Source organism: Pelophylax lessonae, assembly GCF_965119305.1.
Source record: "Pelophylax lessonae genome assembly, chromosome: 6".
NCBI classification, from domain to species: Eukaryota; Metazoa; Chordata; class Amphibia; order Anura; family Ranidae; genus Pelophylax; species Pelophylax lessonae.
This window is the reverse complement of record NC_138773.1, coordinates 199,117,311-199,136,943: the sequence shown is the minus strand read 5'-3', so window position 1 is coordinate 199,136,943 and position 19,633 is coordinate 199,117,311. Positions and strand designations below refer to the sequence as shown.

Genomic DNA, 19,633 nt, shown 5'->3' with positions numbered 1-19,633 from the left:
GAAGAAAGCCATTTCTTAAAGATATCCATAAAAAGTGTTGTTTAAAGTTTGCCACAAGCCACCTGGGAGACACACCAAACATGTGGAAGAAGGTGCTCTGGTCAGATGAAACCAAAATCAAACTTTTTGGCAACAATGCAAAACGTTATGTTTGGCGTAAAAGCAACACAGCTCATCACCCTGAACACACCATCCCCACTGTCAAACATGGTGGTGGCAGCATCATGGTTTGGGCCTGCTTTTCTTCTGCAGGGACAGGGAGGATGGTTAAAATTGATGGGAAGATGGATGGAGCCAAGTACAGGACCATTCTGGAAGAAAACCTGATGGAGTCTGCAAAAGACCTGAGACTGGGACGGAGATTTGTCTTCCAACAAGACAATGATCCAAAACATAAAGCAAAATCTACAATGGAATGGTTCACAAATAAACATATCCAGGTGTTAGAATGGCCAAGTCAAAGTCCAGACCTGAATCCAATTGAGAATCTGTGGAAAGAACTGAAAACTGCTGTTCACAAACGCTCTCCATCCAAACTCACTGAGCTCGAGCTGTTTTGCAAGGAGGAATGGGCAAATATTTCAGTCTCTCGATGTGCAAAACTGATAGAGACATACCCCAAGCGACTTACAGCTGTAATCGCAGCAAAAGGTGGCGCTACAAAGTATTAACTTAAGGGGGCTGAATAAATTTGCACGCCCAATTTTTCAGTTTTTTGTTAAAGTTTGAAATATCCAATAAATTTCGTTCCACTTCATGATTGTGTCCCACTTGTTGTTGATTCTTCACAAAAAATTACAGTTTTATATCTTTATGTTTGAAGCCTGAAATGTGGCAAAAGGTTGCAAAGTTCAAGGGGGCCGAATACTTTCGCAAGGCACTGTATATATAATTTGTGAGTAAAATTAAAAAAAGGTTTGTGAGTTAAAAAAAAAAAGATACCATGAGAGAGCCAATGAGGATACAGCAGGGGGCGGGGGCCAAGCCATGCTCTGTGTATCAATGGACACTCAGAGCGCAGCTTGGGAGCGAGCCCACACGAGTGCCCCCATAGTAAGCGGCTAGTTTTGGGGGCACTAAGAGGGGAGGAGGAGCTAGCAGCGCCAGTGGGAGATCTCAGAAGAGGAAGACTTCTCTGTGCAAAAGCATTGCACAGAGCGGATAAGTATGACATGTTGTTTTTTTATTTTTCCTTCAGAATCACGTTTAATTGCCAATAATGCTAATGCAATTGAAAAGTATGAAAAAATGTTATGTACAAATCTATCTCCTGCAAAAAATTATCAGATGTTATTAGAAATCATCAACTATTCTGTTTTCTTTTAGCACAATGCTGCGACTGCCTATACTTCAAAGGGCTCTAACAAATGCTGCCCAAGTGACAAAAAATAATGGTAAGTATGTTCATCGTTTTTCTTCTTTCCTGTTGTATGTACACAACAACATATATCTACATTTTTTTATTTTTATATAATATAAACAAAAAAAAGAGCGTCAATTTTGCAAAAATAACAATATTTTCACTTTTTTATATGAAATTCCCCCCAAAAAAATGTAAAAATCTAAATTTTTTTAACATTTTAGGCCAATTTGTTTTATTTTTGGTAAAAAAAATCGCAAAAAGCGTATTTTGATTGGTTTACGCAAAAGTTATTGCGTTTACTAAGGGAAAGATTTTTGTCATTTGTGTTGGTTTTTTTTAACGCGTAATGGCGGCGATCTGCGATTATTTGCGGGACTGCGACATTGCGGCGGACAGATCAGACCCTTGACTGACATTTTTGACACTTTTGGGGTTATCAGTGACATTAATGCAGTAATCAGTGCTATACATATGCACTGTTACTGTAAAATGACACTGGTAGTGAAGGGGTTAACTTTATTTGAGAGGGAGGGGTGGTGTGTTTCCCTTGGGGCGTGATTCTTACTGTGATTGGCTGTGGCTTGAAGTGTAGGAACAATGATCAACGGTCCTACATAGTAGAACCGTATGATCACTGTTTTTACACAGGGGAGAATGACAGGCGGCTTGTTTACACCAGCTGCCTGCCTTCCTCCCGCTGTCACGGACGTTCGCGAGTGCCCGGCGGACATCGGGTCCGTGACCGAGCGGGAGCGCGCCTCCGGCGGCGCGCGCTCGCTCCCCAGAGCCTCACAGGCTAGTGACGTACCCATATACGTCACTTCGCCTGTGAGGGGCTGACCGCCGCACTATATGTACTTGCGGCGGTCGGCAAGTGGTTAATCCTTTTTTCATATGGAATTATTTTGTCAACCAAAACGATCCACTGGTGTGGAGTAGGGGGTGCTAATTGAATCCACCTTAAAGCAATAGACTTTATTGTTTTCCTCAAGAATATCTGTATATAGTGGGCCACAACTCTTCTAGGATACCAAACATTAAAGTCTCGAAGGAGTAGAGAATGGGCATTGTTATAAAGGATGGCAATAAGTCTCAAATCTGTGACCAACAATTGCTGATTACAGGGCATGCTGCTTTCAAATGGACAAATTTCACTTGGGGTTGATGACGGCGCAGATGGTTTGTATGGGACAACTGACCCATTTTGTGCAGAAAGGTGCTAGATAAGTTTGGAGGATACTGTGCAGTTGAATTAGCATGTTATTAACAGCCAGAAATATCAACAAATGGGATTTAAAAAGTGTTTCCAAATCTTCAGATGCTAAGGACAGCATTCATGTCTGCCTCCTATCTTTGACTGCCAGAGGTGACTTGGGTAGTTTGCGGAAGTTGAGAGTACTAGGTGGATATCGGCACCTTGGGCCCCAGAAATGTAATAGTCCCAGTTATAGTATATTAGGATGTTCAAATGTCTAAGTGACGGTTCTCATTGGTGCGATACGGTAACCCTGCAAATCCACTGCCCGATCCCGCTTTGCACCTGACTCGCAGGCAGTTCACACTGCCAAATGCGAACTTCTGGCAGTGTCAATACAAAATGAATGACCCCTCCCCCAGATTAGTTCACATACCGTAGTGCGAACTGTCAATTCGAACAGGAATCAGATCGCATAGGTGTAAACACCCTTGTGATTTGATTCTGGTGCGGACCAAAAAAAGGGTCCTGCACGACTTTGGTACAGTCTGCATGGCTGAATTAGCATCCCAGAGACACCGCATGTGATTTTGCATAGCATTGGGAATCAAATGCGATGTCTGACATCGCTATAGTGTGAACTAAGGCCTAAAACTGGGTATGCAAGTCATGTCTGGGTTGTAAATGGCAATAGAAGAATCCCTTTGGGTAACCAGAAGTTAGGCATATGTACATAGCTGATTGTTACCATATACATTAGACAGTCAACAACACCCCTTAGCCCTCCAAACTGCAGTGTCTAGTATGGAGGTTTATTAGGATAGCATTGGGTTATCCCAAAGTAATAAAAAATCCAGAAAGTGCCTGTAGGAAGCAATATTCTTGGCTTCCCCATAGGCAGCAATATTATTGGCTTCCAATGAAATGGACTTGGCTTGTCAAAGTTTTGCGAATTCTGAAGTGGATAGAAATGGGGTCTATTAATAAACCAGCAGCTGCTCAGTTTGAAAAATAAATGCCAAGCAGGCATCTACTGTCATAGGAATATGGGGAGAAAACCATTCAGCCAAGTATTTATATTATTCAGGCAAGCAGTATAGGAAAAAAAGCACATTCATTGAAATTTATTAACTCTCAATCAATTTTAGAGTTTAATTTTCACTTTTAATTTATATACTGACTCCATATATGCAAATACAGGCGGTCCCCGGGTTACAAACGTCCGACTTACAAACGACTCCTACTTACAAACGGAGGGAGACAACAGGAAGTGAGATGAAATCTCCCCCTAGGAAGGGAAGATCACTCCTCCAAGTGTTATCTTGGGAAAAAGGTGTCTCCACTGGAACTGTATCACCAATCCTTGTTTCCACAACAAGCCAAAATTCTCAAAAATCTAGTTGTCATAGGGACAGAAAGTAAGGTGAAATCATCTGAACAGGGGTACAGACAGCAAAATAAATGGTACAGGGGTGTTAACCCTTCCCTATGCTATGCAAAAAACTTAAAAATTATTATTTTGGCTGGAGCTACACTTAAAAAATGTACCTGTTCTGACTTACAAATTCGACTTAAGAACAAACCTACAGTCCCTATCTTGTTTGTAACCCAGGGACCGCCTGTATACAGAATTTTCTTCCTTTACAGAAAAACAAGGAAAAAATAGAATTTCCAGGTTGTTAAAGTGATTCTAAGGTCACAAAGTCCTTTTTTTTTTTTTTTTTTTTTTTTTTTTCCTCACTGTATTTTCTACGTTAAGGTAAAAAAGCCCACCCTAAAGCTTTACATATTCCGAACAAGTAGTAAAAGCTCTTTAAAACAAGCTCCTATCCATCTCTGTATCTAAAAGCATTGTGAGGAAATTGATTTTCAATGTTCACAACATATGCATCAGCTTTTTTTTTTTTTTTTTTTTGCTAGGGAAGATTGTGGCATCCTGCCAGCCCTTTATTTTCAACAAACAGCAGGTGCTTGTAAGCTCTTAAGCCCCTTTCACATGATGCAGATTCTGATCTGATGATCAGCAGGGGATCAGCTTACAGATTGTAGCAGTGCGGGTGGATGACACATCCCTGTCTGATAACTTTCTTCAGAGCGGGCATAGACAGAACCCACTTTGCTGCATGGGCAGCTGGAAGCAAACAGACTCTTCTGTCCGTGTACACCCGACTACCTCCAATCCTCTCCATTTAAACGGAAGAGGTTGGAGTCCCCCCTCCATTTTTTTTTTTTTTTTTAGTGGGATCCAAAATCAGTTGAACCCGGAAGTAAGTGAATGTAAACAGACACAAGGCCATTTACACTCACTTGTCAGGGAGAATGGACCTTCTGATCGGGTCCGCCTTAAGAACAGACAGGCAGACCTGATCAGTACGCCTGTGTGAAAGGGGTGTTAAAAAACTCAAGCTGACTGCGGATCTTGGAGAATTAGTGGTCCTCAAGCCTAAACCATTTTTTACCGTAATGCATTCTTTGCATTAAGGTACAAAATGTTTACGCATCAGCATCTGACTCAACCCCACCCCCTTTTATTTACCTGTGCCTTTATTCAATCCAGTGCAACACACATCTGCAGCTCTTCTCCCCCCGCACTTCTGAGTCTTGCTGGCTTTGCTGGGCCACTGGGAGCCATTGGCTCCCAGTGCTGTCAATTAAAGCTAGTGACGAGGCAGCGGGGGGTGAGTCCCGCTGTCTGTGTCAATGGATGGAGCATTGGGTCTCAGGAGCGACAGATGTGGGGCCAGGAGCAGCGGCGGGGGACCCAAAAAGAAGAGGTTTGCGGGCGCTCTGCCAATTCCATTGTAGAGAGCAGGTAAGTAAAGACATGTTTTATTGTTTTACCTTTACAATTACTTTAATTATTTCACATTACAAGCTATGGAGGCCAGATAATTTATTTATTTTTAAAGCTCCCCCTCCTGTTTGCAGAGAAACTAACCGCTGCACTCTGATGAAACTTCCTATTGTGGGTAATTGAATGTGGGGACTCGTTTGTGACTTCATGGAATAAATTTTAGCTAAAGGTGACGTTGTCAGACTGTGGCTGTTTTTTTTCCTTTGCATTCATTTCGGAGTGCAGACAGCTCCCATCGGCTTGGCACTCAGTTCTGAAGGGAGACAGCGAGTAGTGGAAGTTTAGGAGCAGAAGATGATCCTATATCTGTTACGGCTTGTTTAGAATATGGGCAGCACAACATCAAAGTAAAGGCAAAACCTAACTAACTTTAAACCTACTCCTTCCCTCATTTTATGCCTAATCTATCTAACCCTGTAAAGAAAAGATTGCTATACTTACCTATTCTGCAGCCCCTCCGGTCTGGTCCCAGGCTGAGCGGTGTATGAGGCAGCTGACAATGGAAGCCCCATAGTAAGTCTATTGGTGATGTCACTTCCCAGGCATTTCCCAGCCGTTGTTTGCTGTCTCCTGCACACAGAAGGCACCACTGGGGACTGGACCGGAGCAGCTTCAGAATAGGCAAGTATAGCGATTTTTTTTTTTTTTTTTTTTTTCCTTTTTTTACAGTGTTAGATAGATTAGGCTTAGTATGTGGGTGGGAGTAGGATTAGAGTTAGTTAGGCTTTGCCTTTTACTTTCACTTTAATCAACATTTCTCAAAGCTGCACAGGGTTTTTTCTTTTCTTTTTTAAATTACCGATGCCTTTTGACTACATAGTCCATTTTCTTAAAAAAAGTGAACTTCGCTTTTAACTTTAGGGTTATATAGTTTAGTATTTAAAGAAGAAAAGGAATGACCCCCTAAAAAGGGTGGGACTTTAAGGGTAACTAATGAGGATCTTTCGAGAAAGATAGAATTGATTAAAATAGATTACAATTTATTGAAAAAAGTAAGATTGTAAAGGATCAATCAAACAATAATAATACATTCAATATACAATACAATACAGTTGCAGATGCATGACAGAATCCAACGCGTTTTGAAATTTGTATAGTACCAAAATCTTCCTCAGGGAGTCTGTATGTCTTCCTGGAAAGCATAATCATATGCCAAAAGTAAATCCAAGAGAAGAAAGCAAAATACAAAAACATACATTTTGTGTGTCACATCAGTCATATCAAAGTTTTTTCATATAGTTTAGTATTATTCCAACATTGAGAAATTTTTATTTTGGTTTTATTCTATAATATTGCTGGCATTGGCCCATGGTAATTGTATGTCTTCCTATGTATTTCAGTACGAACTACCACCACGGCTGCCAGCAACCTGTTGGAGGTGTTTGTGGATGGCAAACCTGTAATGGTTGAACCTGGCACCACTGTACTGCAGGTAATATGCTTGTTTATTTTTCTAGTAACTTTTATCATTAAGATTGTAGTAGGGAAAATGATGTAACATTTTGTATTAAAAAAATATTAAAGTAGGGTTTAAAATTTTATATAATAGCCCCAAATGCTCCCTACCCCCCCATTCATGTCTTTGACATACAATCATAGGTCTTTGATGGGACATATGTGTGGACCTCTGGTCTGCAACCCTACCCAAGCACAACAGGCTAGGGAGAGATAGAAAATGCTTCCAGAACCTGAGTGGGTAACAGAGCTAGGGACTGCATGCAGACTTGATGGGGGTTTTGTGTTTTTTTTGTATATCAATGAGGGTGTCTCGGCTATTGGGGATGCTATATGTAAACTTTAATTTCCACATAAAATGTTGCACCAAATTATACACCAATAAAAAGATCTTAAAGCAGAAGTAAATGCAAAGTTTTTTGTTTTTTTTTCCATTTTGGATAGAATAAGGTAAGGTTATACCTGTCAGTTTTTTTGCCATCTGTATCGCATTAGGGAGATTTTCCTTTAAATCTTGCCCTATAGCCAAAACAGTAAGTGAGAGGAAACCCCTCCAAAATTAGGAATCCATGGTTGTCACCCAGGTCACAAGAACAAGTGTACCCATTGGAAGATTTCCCCTTTATTCTTGTTCTAGGGACGACCCAGAATTTGAAATTTTCCTTTACTTTCAATTTTGATGATAATGGTAAACGAGACAGATGAAGTGAGAATCTCCCTAATGGGGGACTCAGACCGCTATAAAACATAACAGGTGTTCTAGAACCATTCCGCTCTATCCAAAAGAAAAAAAAATGCCTTTCGTTGTACTTTCATTTTCTTTATCATTCATTGACAGATGCAGCTCCATATTCTTCTTGACCATTTGGTTATGCTGCCCCCTACAGGAGTGGGACACTAGGCAGAAAAAAGCTTTACCACGCCTATGGGGCAGTGCCTGCAGGCATACACCTACACACTCTGCTATAGGATTCAGTTGGTTTCTGCCTAGTTTAGGAATAGGACCTAGTTCCCTGCTGGGACTTCAGTCTTCGCTGTTTTTTTGGGAACCTTTTTGTAAGACTTAATTTTTTTTAAGTTAGGGTTTTTGGACTGGATATTCTAGATCTTTAAGGTCTCCCAGCCTGGCCAGCGAGGGTGAGCAGGTTCTAGTCCAGCACAAAGCTTTGCCATGACAGAGGGGCTGGCCCGCGAGTGAAACACCTTGCCGGGATGCCCCGAGTCGCAGCTTACCCCTTGGCTATCAGCACCCCCACCCCGGGTGGAGAGGTAGTCTGTTTGGAGTGGCGCCCACCTGATGCCGTGGTATGGTGGTCGCGGGGTGGTCGTGGGCCCCCTCCCTGGGAAAGTCGGACCCTTGGGTATCCCTCAATTCCCCTTTCCTCTCTGTGATACCAGGCCCCCCTTAGCTTGTCCCCTCCCCCCACAAGCAGGTTCCTACATCTGGGGGGCAGATGTATTGCGGTGGTTCTGTGGGGGGGAGTTTTGTCCTGGCGGGGTCACCTCCTGGGGACCCCCCAATGCCACTGTCTGATGACCCCCCTGGGGGGTCCTGGAGACCACATGGCGCGCCATGGGGGCCGCTATTTTGCTGTAGTTTTCTGCTCTGCATCAATGTAAAAGTCTCTCGTGGAATGCATGTTTTGGTAGTTCTCCATAGAAATGCATGGGGCGGCCATTTTCTTGAAGTCCACGATCGCTGGACCGCAAGGGAGAAGCTTAGAGGCTCTAGGCATGACCCAGGTGTTTTTCTGTTCCTGTGTCAGATCGTTTCCTATCTCTGCACAGAACGTTCCTGTAGCCTCCACACCGTTTTGGTGGAATGTTCCTGGGGTCCCTGTTGGTATTCCACACTCACTCTGCTGCAGGCTGTGCTGGGACTGGGACTTGTGGTACCACTGGTGCAGCGGTGCTGATCTTGTTTTTTTGCAATTTTCTTAGTGTCACTGCCTTTTTTTGTACTTGGTGATTATGGAGTCCCAGGACCAAATATCACCCACAGACCCCCTCAGTGCAGTTGCGGGACCTTCCAGGTCACAGCCCCTGTCTGCTTTTACAGCAGTTTTGGAAAACCTGGTGTCAAAAGTGGATTTAGTTTTAAAAAATGCCACTAGCCGAAAGCACCCTATGCCTAAACCTGCCTCTATAGTATCCTCAGATTCTGAGGTAGATGTGGCCGCCGCAGACGCATACCACCCTACTGATTCTGCGTCTTCGCATTCTGACGGTGAGGAGGATATATGCTCGTCAGCTGCAGCGCGGGAAGGTGCGCTGGTGGAGGCACTTATTGTGTCAGTGCGGGAACCCTAAAAATGGCGGATGAGTCTACAGCGTCAGGGACGCAGGTGTCTTTTGGCACCCACAAATCCCAGAAGTCGGGAAAGGTTTTTCCCTGTCTGGAACTTTTTGACAACATTGTCAATGAACAGTGGGGGCGCATCAAACAAATGTTAGTGGTGCCTAAGTGCTTTAAAAGGCGTTACCCTTTCGCGGATGCAGTTTCCATTAGGTGGACCGTGCCACCAAAGGTGGATCATCCAGTTTCCAGACTAAACAAGTCTACTGTGGTTCCAGTGGAGGAGTCCCCAGGTATTTACAGACCCCGTGGATAGACGGATTGAGTCTCTGTCCCGCCATTTGCATGTGTTAGTCTTTAGTTAGTGTCTTTGTGATCACTCTGGTGTCACAGACCATCACAGAATGGGTGGAGTTGCTAAAAGGGGACTTGGAAACCGAGCAGCTGTCACCGGGCCTGATAGGGCTAACAGACCAAATGTTCCAAGCCCTTCTGTATATATGTGATGCATCGCTGGATGGCTTCATTGGTAGCCAGAGTGTCTGCGTTAGGGATTGCTATTAGGCGCATGGTGTGCCTAAAAAGCTGGTCTGCGGGCCAGGCTTTCAAAAAGGCTCGTTCTGACCTTCCCTTTATGGGGGACAGGTTGTTTGGATCCTCCTTGGATGAGTTGATCGAAGGCCTTATGGGTGGGAAGAGTACTCTTCTACCCCAACCCACCAAGGGCAAGGCACCGCGTAATAGACGGGGGGCCTTTATACTGCTCATAGGCAGCCCTTTCATACATACGTGTCGCAGGAGAAAGGAGCTAAGCTATTCTGGTCTTCTGGAGGTTCCAAGAAGACATGGTTGGGTAAGCCGAGAACAGGCCAATCTGGATCTGCGGACAAATCCTCGTCTGCATGAAGGGACGCCCTCACCCGTTTCTGGGGTGGGGGGACGTCTTTGCGTCTTTCCAGAACCATGGACTTCCTTGATTCAGGACAAATGGGTCCACGAACTGATCCGATCGGGTTACAAGATCGAAGTCTCGACCGTCGGACAGGTTCTTCCCGTCCAATCTACGCCTACCTCCAGACCGGTTAAGGGATCTACAAGAGGCGGTACAAGATCTGCTGTCACGAGGGATGACTGTGCCGGTTCCTTCTCAGGAATGCTTTCAGGGGTTCTTTTCAAACCTGTTTACTGTGCCCAGGAAAGAAGGCAAAGTACATCCAATCCTAGACCTCAAGCCTCTGAACCGCTCTGTGCGGGTACAGAGGTTTTAAATTGGAGTCCATTCACACGGTAGTGGCGTCTCTACACCAAGGAGACTTTTTGGCCTCTAGGTATCAAGGACGCATAGCTACACATCCCTATTTACGCTGGACACCAGCATTTTCTTCACTTCGCTGAAGGAGAAGAGCTTTATCGATTTGTGGCGTTACCCTTTGGTCTTGCCTCCGCCCCCAGAGTCTTCACCAAAGTGTTGGCTCCGGTGTTGGCATTACTGCGACAACGGAGGATTACGGTACTGGGGTATCTGGACGATCTCCGATTTAAGAGCAGACTCTCATTCAGCCCTGATTTGCGACTTGACAATTACCGTACGTACTCTGCAAGAGTTCGGTTGGAACATCAATTTAAAAAAATCTGGCCCTGGTACCATCCTTGAGACTGGATTATCTGGGCCTGACTCTGGACTCCACTTCAGTGAAGGTTCTTCTTCCCCCGGACAAGCTGCAAAAGTTGTATGGGGCGAGTTGTTTGCTGTTAGCCAGCAATCTGTCCTTTCTGCGGAAGGGAGAGTCTTGTCAAATGGAACAAGGATCCAAAGTCCTTGGACACTATATTTCCGTTGAGTCCCAACACAAGGACTGGCCTATCGTGGTGGCTGACGCTTCCACTGTATTGGACTCTGGTAACCGCAGACGCCAGCCTGTCCGGCTGGGGAGGAGTGCTGGGGAAGCTCTGTGTCCAGGGGTCCTGGACAGTGGAAAAGCCCAGACTTCTGATCAATATTTTGGAACTGAGTCACTGGACAAATCGTTTAGAGGGTTGTCCAGTCCAGATTCAATGGGACAATGACACGGCCGTGGCTTACATCAATCATCAAGGGGGCACCAAGAGTGTCTTGGCGGCCCGGGAGGTGGCTGAGATTCTGGAATGGGCGGAAAAGTTTGTTCCAGCCCTTTCTGTAGTGCAAATCCCAAGTGTGGAAAACTGGCAGGCGGATTACCTGAGTCGTCAGGTGTTGGATCAGGGGTAGTGGTCCCTGCACCCGGTGGTGTTTCACGTCTTGTGTGTCCGGTGGGGGACACCCGATATCGACCTGTTTGCTTCTCGACTCAACAAGAAGTTTCAGAGGTTTGTAGCCAGGTCGAGGGATCCTCTGGCCGACGCCACAGACGGACTGGTGGCTCCTTGGGGTCAGTATCGGCTGATCTATGCGTTCCCTTCGCTGAAACACCTGCTAAGGCTTCTGCGCAGAAGAGAGGTGGAAGGTATTCCAATCATTCCGGTGGCCCCAGACTGGTCTCGCCGGTCTTGGTATGCAGACCTGGTAAGGTTGGTCGCCGATGCTACTTGGAGACTTCCTCTCAGGGAAGATCTGCTGTCTCAAGGGCCGATCTTCTATCCTGCTTTACAGTCGCTGGCTTTAACAGTGTGGTTGTTGAAAGCCAGATATTGAAGGATAGAGGTCTTTCTGATTCTGTGATTCCAAAACTGCTGAAGGCCAGAAAGTCTACTTCCAGGAAGATCTGTCCTCGTACGTAGAAATCGTACATCTCATGGTGTGGATCGCTGAAGGTGCATCTTCACCTTTTTTCGGTGGCTAGGATCTTGACCTTTCTTCAAAAAGGGGTTGAACAGCGGTTGGCTTTGGGCACTATCAAAGGCCAAGTGTCGGCTTTGGCTGTATTTTTCCAATGCCCTTTAGCTACGCATGCCTTATTTCACACTTTTATACAAGGGGTTTGCCATATGGCTCCTCCGAGGTGATCCCCCGCTACCTCCGTGGGATCTTAATTTGGTATTGTCTGTTCTTCAAAAACCTCCTTTTGAGAACATTAGGGAGATTCCTCTGCTTACACTGTCTCAGAAGGTTGCCTTTTTGGTGGCTATTACTTCTGCTGGCAGAGTATCTGAATTGGTGGCGCTGTCCTGCCGTTCACCTTATCTGGTGGTCCACCGAGATAAAGTGGTACTTCAATCTAATCAGTTGTTTCTTCCTAAGGTGGTTTCTGTTTTTTATCTGAATGAAGACATTGTGCTGCCTTCACTCTGTCCTAAGCCCAAGCATCCTAAGGAAATTGCTTTGCATTCCTTGGATGTGGTTCGGGCAATTAGTTTACCTGGCTGCTACTGAATCTTTCAGGAAATCTGACTCTTTGTCCTCACCGAAGGACCTCGAAAGGGATTGGTTGCGTCTGCTGCGACCATATCCAGATGGATCAGGCAGACGGTGGTACAGGCTTATTCACTGAAGGGTCAGGTTCCACCTTTCCCTGTGAAGGCGCATTCTACTAGAGTGCTGAGTGTCTCTTGGGCTTTTCGCCATCAGGCATCAGTAATGCAAGTTTGCAAGGTGGCAACTTGGTCGTCGTTGCACACATTCACAAAATTCTACAAGGTATATGTTTTGGCATCCTCGGATGCCTCTTTTGGCAAGGTTTTGGCAAGGTTTTTCAGGCTGCTGTCTAAAAGAGAAAAGATTCTCTTTAAGGGTGTATGTTGTTTCTAGGTGAGCTCCAGTTGTTCCTGGTTAAAGCGGAGTGAAGGGCACAGAGGTCATTTTTTACTAAACATACCCCCGGGACAGTCAGGGCTAGCACATTCCACAATGGCTAGCCTCTGATCTGTCCCGGTTCGCACTTACCTTTTAGAAGAAATACTTACTTATAAAATTTCTTCCACAGCGTTTCCATCTCTCTTGTGGGCAGCTGAAGCCGGCGCGGTCCTCTTCTGTGTCTTCTTCCGCGTCTTCTTGTCCCAGAATGCGCCTGTCCCTCTCGTCACTTCCGGTGCGGCGCTGCATTCCTCCACAGCTTCTGGGCATGCCCAGAAGCTGTTTAGCAGGGGAATGCGGCGTCGCCTGGAAATGACGAGCGGGGCCGGTGCAGTCGCATTGATTCCTGGGAGCTATGACGTTCAGCTCCCAGGAATCATAGCGAGACAGGAAGTGACGGGGTGAGCCGCGGCTCCGAGGGAGGAAGTACTCTGAGGTGAGTATCTTTTGATCTTCATTTACCAGGTAAGTAAACAAAAAACTATCCAATTCCTTTTCAGGTGAGGTCTACCTAGCGGAGGGGCACAAAAAAAAAATATTGTTTTTGTGCCCGGAACTCCGCTTTAAGCTCCATGTTACCTGGTTCGCTAAATTTAGCCTTTGGGGAATTGCGTTCTTTCTTTGCGTTTTTTGTTTTTCCCACCTCTCATGCAAATACTGCTTTGGGACGTCCCAATGGTCAAGAATATGGAGCTTCGTCTGTGAACGATAGAAAAAACTGGATTTTTGACTTACTGTAAAATCCTTTTCTCTGAAGTTCATTGACAGACGCAGCACCCACCCCTCTAATTATGAGTGGGTTTTTTCTTCAAAAAACTGCTTGCAACAAAACTGAATGCTATAGCAGAGTGTGTGGGTGTATGCCTGCCGAGACTGCCCCATAGGCGTGGTAAAGCTTTTTCCTGCCTAGTGTCCTACTCCTGTATGGGGCAGCATAACCCAATGGTCAAGAAGAATATGGAGCTGTGTCTGCCAATGAACTTCAGAGAAAAGGATTTTATGGTAAGTCAAAAATCATGTTTTTTTTTAACTGATAGAATATCTGCTCTCCTGTTGCATTTTCCATCTTTTACAAAATGGGTGGTTCCAAGTAGAGGTAGGAGAAGAACTGGGAATTTTATAATGGTGAGCAATCACTGCAGGTGTACCCAAGAGATCTGTAAAGCTTGTAAATGAGATGCCCACCTAATATTCTCCTATATCTCTAATATTACTTAGAGAACCGACCTTTTTTTAAAGCTGGCTAATAAGACATTTTTACATATTTAAAAAAAAAAAATAGATTTTTTTTTTTTTTTGTAAACCTGTGAATTCTGAATAGATGTTTAGGGCCGGTTCACACTTTTGCGAGTGCGCTGATCGCATGTAATGTCGGAGCGCACTGCTCCTTCATTACATGCGATCGGAGGTGCGGATGCGAATTCAGCCATACACTTTGTATGGCTGAATTCGCACTGTATCTGCACCAAACACGCACATGACCCTTTTTTCCAGCCGCATCAGGATCGGATCGCACAGTGGTTCACACTTGTGCGATCCGATCCTGTGCGAACTGTCAGATCGCACTGCGATATGAGATCAAACTGGGGGTGTCGTTAACATTTCATTGACACCCCCTGCGTATCGCATATGGCAGTGTGAACTGCCAGGGGTGCGTTTGCGATGCGGGAACAGGCTGCAAATTCGCAGCCTTCCCGCATCGCACAAGTGTGAACCGGCACTTAAGGCTATTCTGGTCTAATGCCAACAAAAATATTATTTTAAATCCTTAAGTGTCTTTTTTTTTTCCCTGCCTGTTTTGTCATATGTTCCTCCCATGTTTTGTCGTATATATGAATATTTTATCTTGCATATTTTAGTTTACCTGTATTTTAAAATACATTTCTCATAATATTTAATATATCTGATTCCTACTGGGTATTGTAGTTGTACTGTCTATCCTCAAGTTGTAAAGCACAGCGTAAACTGTTGGCGCTATATAAATCCTGCATAATAGGTTTCTCTTTCTTGTTTTTAGGCATGCGAAAAAATGGGTGTACAGATCCCTCGATTTTGCTACCATGAGCGTTTGTCAGTGGCTGGAAACTGTCGCATGTGTCTGGTGGAAATTGAGAAAGCCCCCAAGGTCTGTATCACTATATCTTCAATGTAACTGATGTGCAAAATGTATAGTTTTGTCAGTTTTTTATCTATCTTGTAATATGTGGTCTTAATGTTGGTAGTATATGTAAGCTCTTAGTAAATTGCTAATGCTGTGTACGTAAAATTGTTTATATGGACATTCTTGTCAGAAATTCTTAGAACTTCTTTCTTGCCATCATTGAGCCAAACTAATTTAGTTTGCTATTTGAATGTAATCACATTAAACTGATTTAATTATAATCTGTATGATTTTTTTTAAATTCCAAATGAAAAACCATATTCACAATTAGAATTTTGTTTGTTTAAAACATTTTCCAACCTTCTTCTTTCAATGTTTTCTTCACTATGATCAAAAAAAAAATGCCAATTTTTAACCCCAGTAACCATCATAAAGAATGTTCAGAAAATAAACCTTTTCATACAAAATTCTAGTAGTGTATGGCCAACCTAATACCTAACAATAGGAGTGTATATCAGTTTTGCATATATTTTTATTCTTTTATTATGGTTAGGACTAACAAGATACATATTCAGTTTTTTTTTTTCACCATAAGATATTGCATATAAATATTTTAGTATTTTAATTTCAAGCTATAATTTGGCACTTAGAGCTACCTCTTCAGACTGTCTTCAATGACTTGAGGTATTTGGACATATCTGGTCCATCCAGGATGTCATGTGGTTTATACCAGCTCACATCCGCAACAGCAGCCACAATCTTGTTTGTGTCTCGTGGCTTTTATGTACTATTTCTGGACTTGCACAGTGCTTGCTATATGAAGCTGGATATTAACCAAATTCATTATTTTAAGCTGACTGAAACTTATCCCCCTCTTTCCTGCTGTGTTCAAGTTTCTGCCAAATCGAGAGAAAAAACAGGCAAAGCATTTCTTCTATACACTCTTTAGGCTACACTTAAAGTATAATTTAAAGCGAAGCTCCATTTGTTTGCTTCCTTCCCCCCTCTGCTGCCACATTTGGCACCTTTGGAACAGGCACCTGTTTTTGACAGGTACCTGTCTCCACTTCCAGGAAACCTCACCACGGCGAGGTCCCCCAGACGTTGGGCCTCCTTCCCCCACCGCCGGGCCATTCACAAAGCGCAGCACGCTTTGCACATGCGCAGTACGGAACCAGCTGTGAAGCCACAGGGCTTCACTGCCGGTTTCCCTCACAACTAATGGCGGCTGCAGCACCCGAAAGCCGATTTGGAAAATCAGGTAGAACTCCCCTTTTAAAGAAAAAAATGTAATTTTTTTTTTTTTTTTTTACTTTGTCTTCACAGCCTGTAGCTGCTTGTGCTATGCCAGTGATGAAAGGCTGGAACATACTTACTAACTCTGAAAAGAGCAGGAAAGCCAGGTATGCAAGATCTACTGTTGGTGCAATTCATGGCAGTCATTATCAGCCAATTCTGTATTGTATGTGTGTATGTTTTGAAAAACAAAGCTGAACTCCAGGTAAACTGGCTAAATATACAGATTAAATAAATAAATATATACACATATATACACACACACACACACTTATCTGTTGAAAGCTAGCTACTAAATAGTTTTGTATTTTGGCCATAAAATTTTGGGATATACTCAGCCCTGTCCCACAGCACTGCCAGATGGATGACACCGCTTTCTTTGTTAATGTTTTGGGCTATCTAGCCTAATGACTGAACATTGAAAAAGCAGCAGCAGGCTTATGAGGTCATCACTCTGTGAATTCTGCTTTCTCCTTCTATAGGCGCATTCCTTGTCGGCACATTTGCCTGTAGCATACGTTACTGACTCCTAGTCCTGCCTCTTCCTCTCCCAGTGTGACAGTTGCTATACAGATGATTGCAAAAGATTGATACAAAGTTAAATTCTGGTACTTGCACTAATTGCATTTAAAAAAAAAAATAAACACATTCTAAGTTGAATGTTAGTGAAAAATCCGACATTACCCCACAATGCAAGGGTTAATTGCTATTTTTGTCTAAGGTACCATTTAAAAAAGCCGTTTTACTTATTTCTTCACTCTCTCAAGTTTCCTCCTCTTCACATGACCAGTACCCTGGAGCCGCTTTGTAGGCTGCAGGTGCTTTGATGTCATGGCATACAATGAAAAACCAGCAGTCCTGCATTGTAAGTAAGGATTTTGAGGGCCTGACCACAACCTGGAGCATGGAGAGAAGAGGAGAGCGCCATCTGGAAGGAGAACAATGAATAAGGTAAGTAAAACTGCTTTTATGTACCCTAGACAGCATTTGACCTTTACAGTGTGGGAGCATTCTGCTACAAGGGTAACTAGATTTTCCCCATCTTAACTTTATTGATGAATTCGGCTACATCTACTGAGTGTTTTTCTACTGCTCAAATAGAAGTCGCAGGAATCTACTGGTGTTTGACAGGTGTGAGCTGCTGTTGTCAAACCTTTAAACTTCAATGGCAGACTGCAGGCCTCGAAGCTGTTAGCGGTTGTTCGCACAGCCAGTGATTACCTGTGGTGATCGCTGCTGGACTTTGTGTTAATCCAGGAGTGATTACTGCAGGCCACTGGCAACCTGTTATTGAAGTGTACCTACTCGGCAGCCACAGCTAGTCATTTACATCTGTCAAACACAGCAACAGGTATCAGTATGTTCCTGCTGCTGCCATTTGCACCATGGCAAAATGGCCATGAGCTTGTTGCTTTAATTATGCAGTACAGCATTAAAGCAGTTCTTAAGGTGTTTTTTTTTTTTTTTTTATTATATTTAAGAAAAAAAAAAACATACTAATCAACTCTTTGCAGTGGAATTGCACAAAGCGGCCCGGTCCCAGCTGGTTCCTCCTCTTCAGTGTCTGCCACATAGCAAGCCAATTGGTATGGATAGCAGACGTGTGGGCTTGCTCCCCAGCCAAGCTGTGTGCATCCACAGACACACCCAGTGTGGCTCAGCCACACCCCCGCTCTCTGCTCACAGGTTTTTATTGACAGGAGCCAATTGCTCCCGCTACTGCCTCTGTCCTGTATATGCAGGGAGAGAAGACTGGGCTGCTACAAATGGGCACAGCTCTGGATCGAGTGAGATAAGTATTTTAGGAGGGTGCAGGGGCAATACTGCTACGTGGGACATTTTATACCTTTTAATGTAGTTTTGTGTCTTTTAAGTCTGTCTGGAGTCCAGCTTTCAATACATTTTATTTAAAGAAGCTACTTGTTTCACTGTTTGCTGGCAAGGCAAAAAATGGCTTACTAGTATGTAAATTTGAACTTTGAATTCTTTTTCTTTTTTGTTTACAAAATAGGGAAGGAGTAATGGAGTTCTTGCTGGCAAACCACCCTTTGGACTGTCCCATTTGTGATCAAGGAGGGGAATGTGATCTACAGGTAAACTGAGTGCACAAGTGAAAATAGCTTTACAGCCTCCTTAGGGACAGACATAGGCTGTGCACTGAACCTTTTCTTGTGCTGTACTGCAGTTCTGGCAAGCTGTGTACTGATGTCACTGTAGGAATTGCCAGTACGTACAATTACTGCAGATATCTAGAAACATGGATAACTTTACCTTTTATAACATGTTACACCTGAATTCAGGATGCAACCTGTTACTGCTGCAGCTGCCCCCACGCATTTCCAGTTGGGCAGTTTTAAAGCTGGTCTTAATTTGGTTGCCCTCGATTCTACTACTTTTCGCTGTTTTTCCAGTCTTTAAAAATTTTTTTTTAAAGTCAGCAGCTACAAAACTGTAGCTGCTGACTTTTAATAAACCCTCCCCAGAGATCCAGCGCCATCCAGACCGGTTTTCGAGATCCTGGATGCCGGCACGTTAACTGTGGGAAGCAGGCTATGACTCCTTATGACTTCACAGCCGTCTCCCCACTGCATATGTGTGAGTTGTGCTCTGTGAACAGTACAGCGGCCTCCTGTGACAAGTCCCAGAAGGTTGCGGGCGTGGGGTTAGCAAACTTGTGCTTGGATCACCTTGGCGTGGTAGCAGGTGACTGTCAAAACTAGATACCCGGTCCCCAAAAAAAATAATTTTCCGAATATGGCAGAGGAGGGGGAAGGCAGAAGAAGAGCGGAACTGTCCCCTTTTGTGTGATGTTCGGCTTGAAGTATATTTTAGGGTTTGTGTTTATGAGTGCGTTCGTCTTGCAATTGATATAAATTTTGAGACACTTTTGAGATCAATTACAGTTCATTCAGAGGTACAGGCAAAGTCTGGACAACAAACCCTTTTTCTCTATCATTCATTGACAGACGCAGCTCTTATGTTTCTTAGACCATTGGGTTATGCTGCCCCCTACAGGAGTAGTACTAGGCAGGAAAAAAACTGTTTACCACGCCCTCTGGGGCTGTCCCTATAGACATAACCCCACACACCCTGCTCCAGCATACCAGTTTGTTTCTGCCTAGTGAAGGAGTAGGACCTAGGTTGCCTGCTGGGACTTCGGTCTCAGTTTTTATGCTTTTAAGAATATTTTGTTTTATTTTCTTTACTTACTTTACTAACTTCTGCTAGTTAGTGTTCAGGGGGATTCCCCCTGGTGAATTACAAGCAATAGCCGGCTGAGATTTCACACTGGATAATTTAGATC

At 43.9% G+C, this 19,633-nt stretch overlaps 1 protein-coding gene across 1 annotated transcript in view; it reads left to right on the top strand.

The window, feature by feature from the left end:
- The window catches only part of NDUFS1 (NADH:ubiquinone oxidoreductase core subunit S1), a 62,566-nt gene that overhangs the window by 7,201 nt on the left and 35,732 nt on the right, over positions 1-19,633 (top strand). Inside the window, exons 2-6 of the mRNA XM_082260768.1 lie at positions 1,327-1,394; positions 6,753-6,844; positions 14,950-15,057; positions 16,360-16,436; positions 18,341-18,422. Coding sequence (XP_082116894.1) covers positions 1,331-1,394; positions 6,753-6,844; positions 14,950-15,057; positions 16,360-16,436; positions 18,341-18,422 — 423 coding nt within the window. The 5' untranslated portion in view covers positions 1,327-1,330. The remainder of the gene's footprint in view (positions 1-1,326; positions 1,395-6,752; positions 6,845-14,949; positions 15,058-16,359; positions 16,437-18,340; positions 18,423-19,633) is intronic.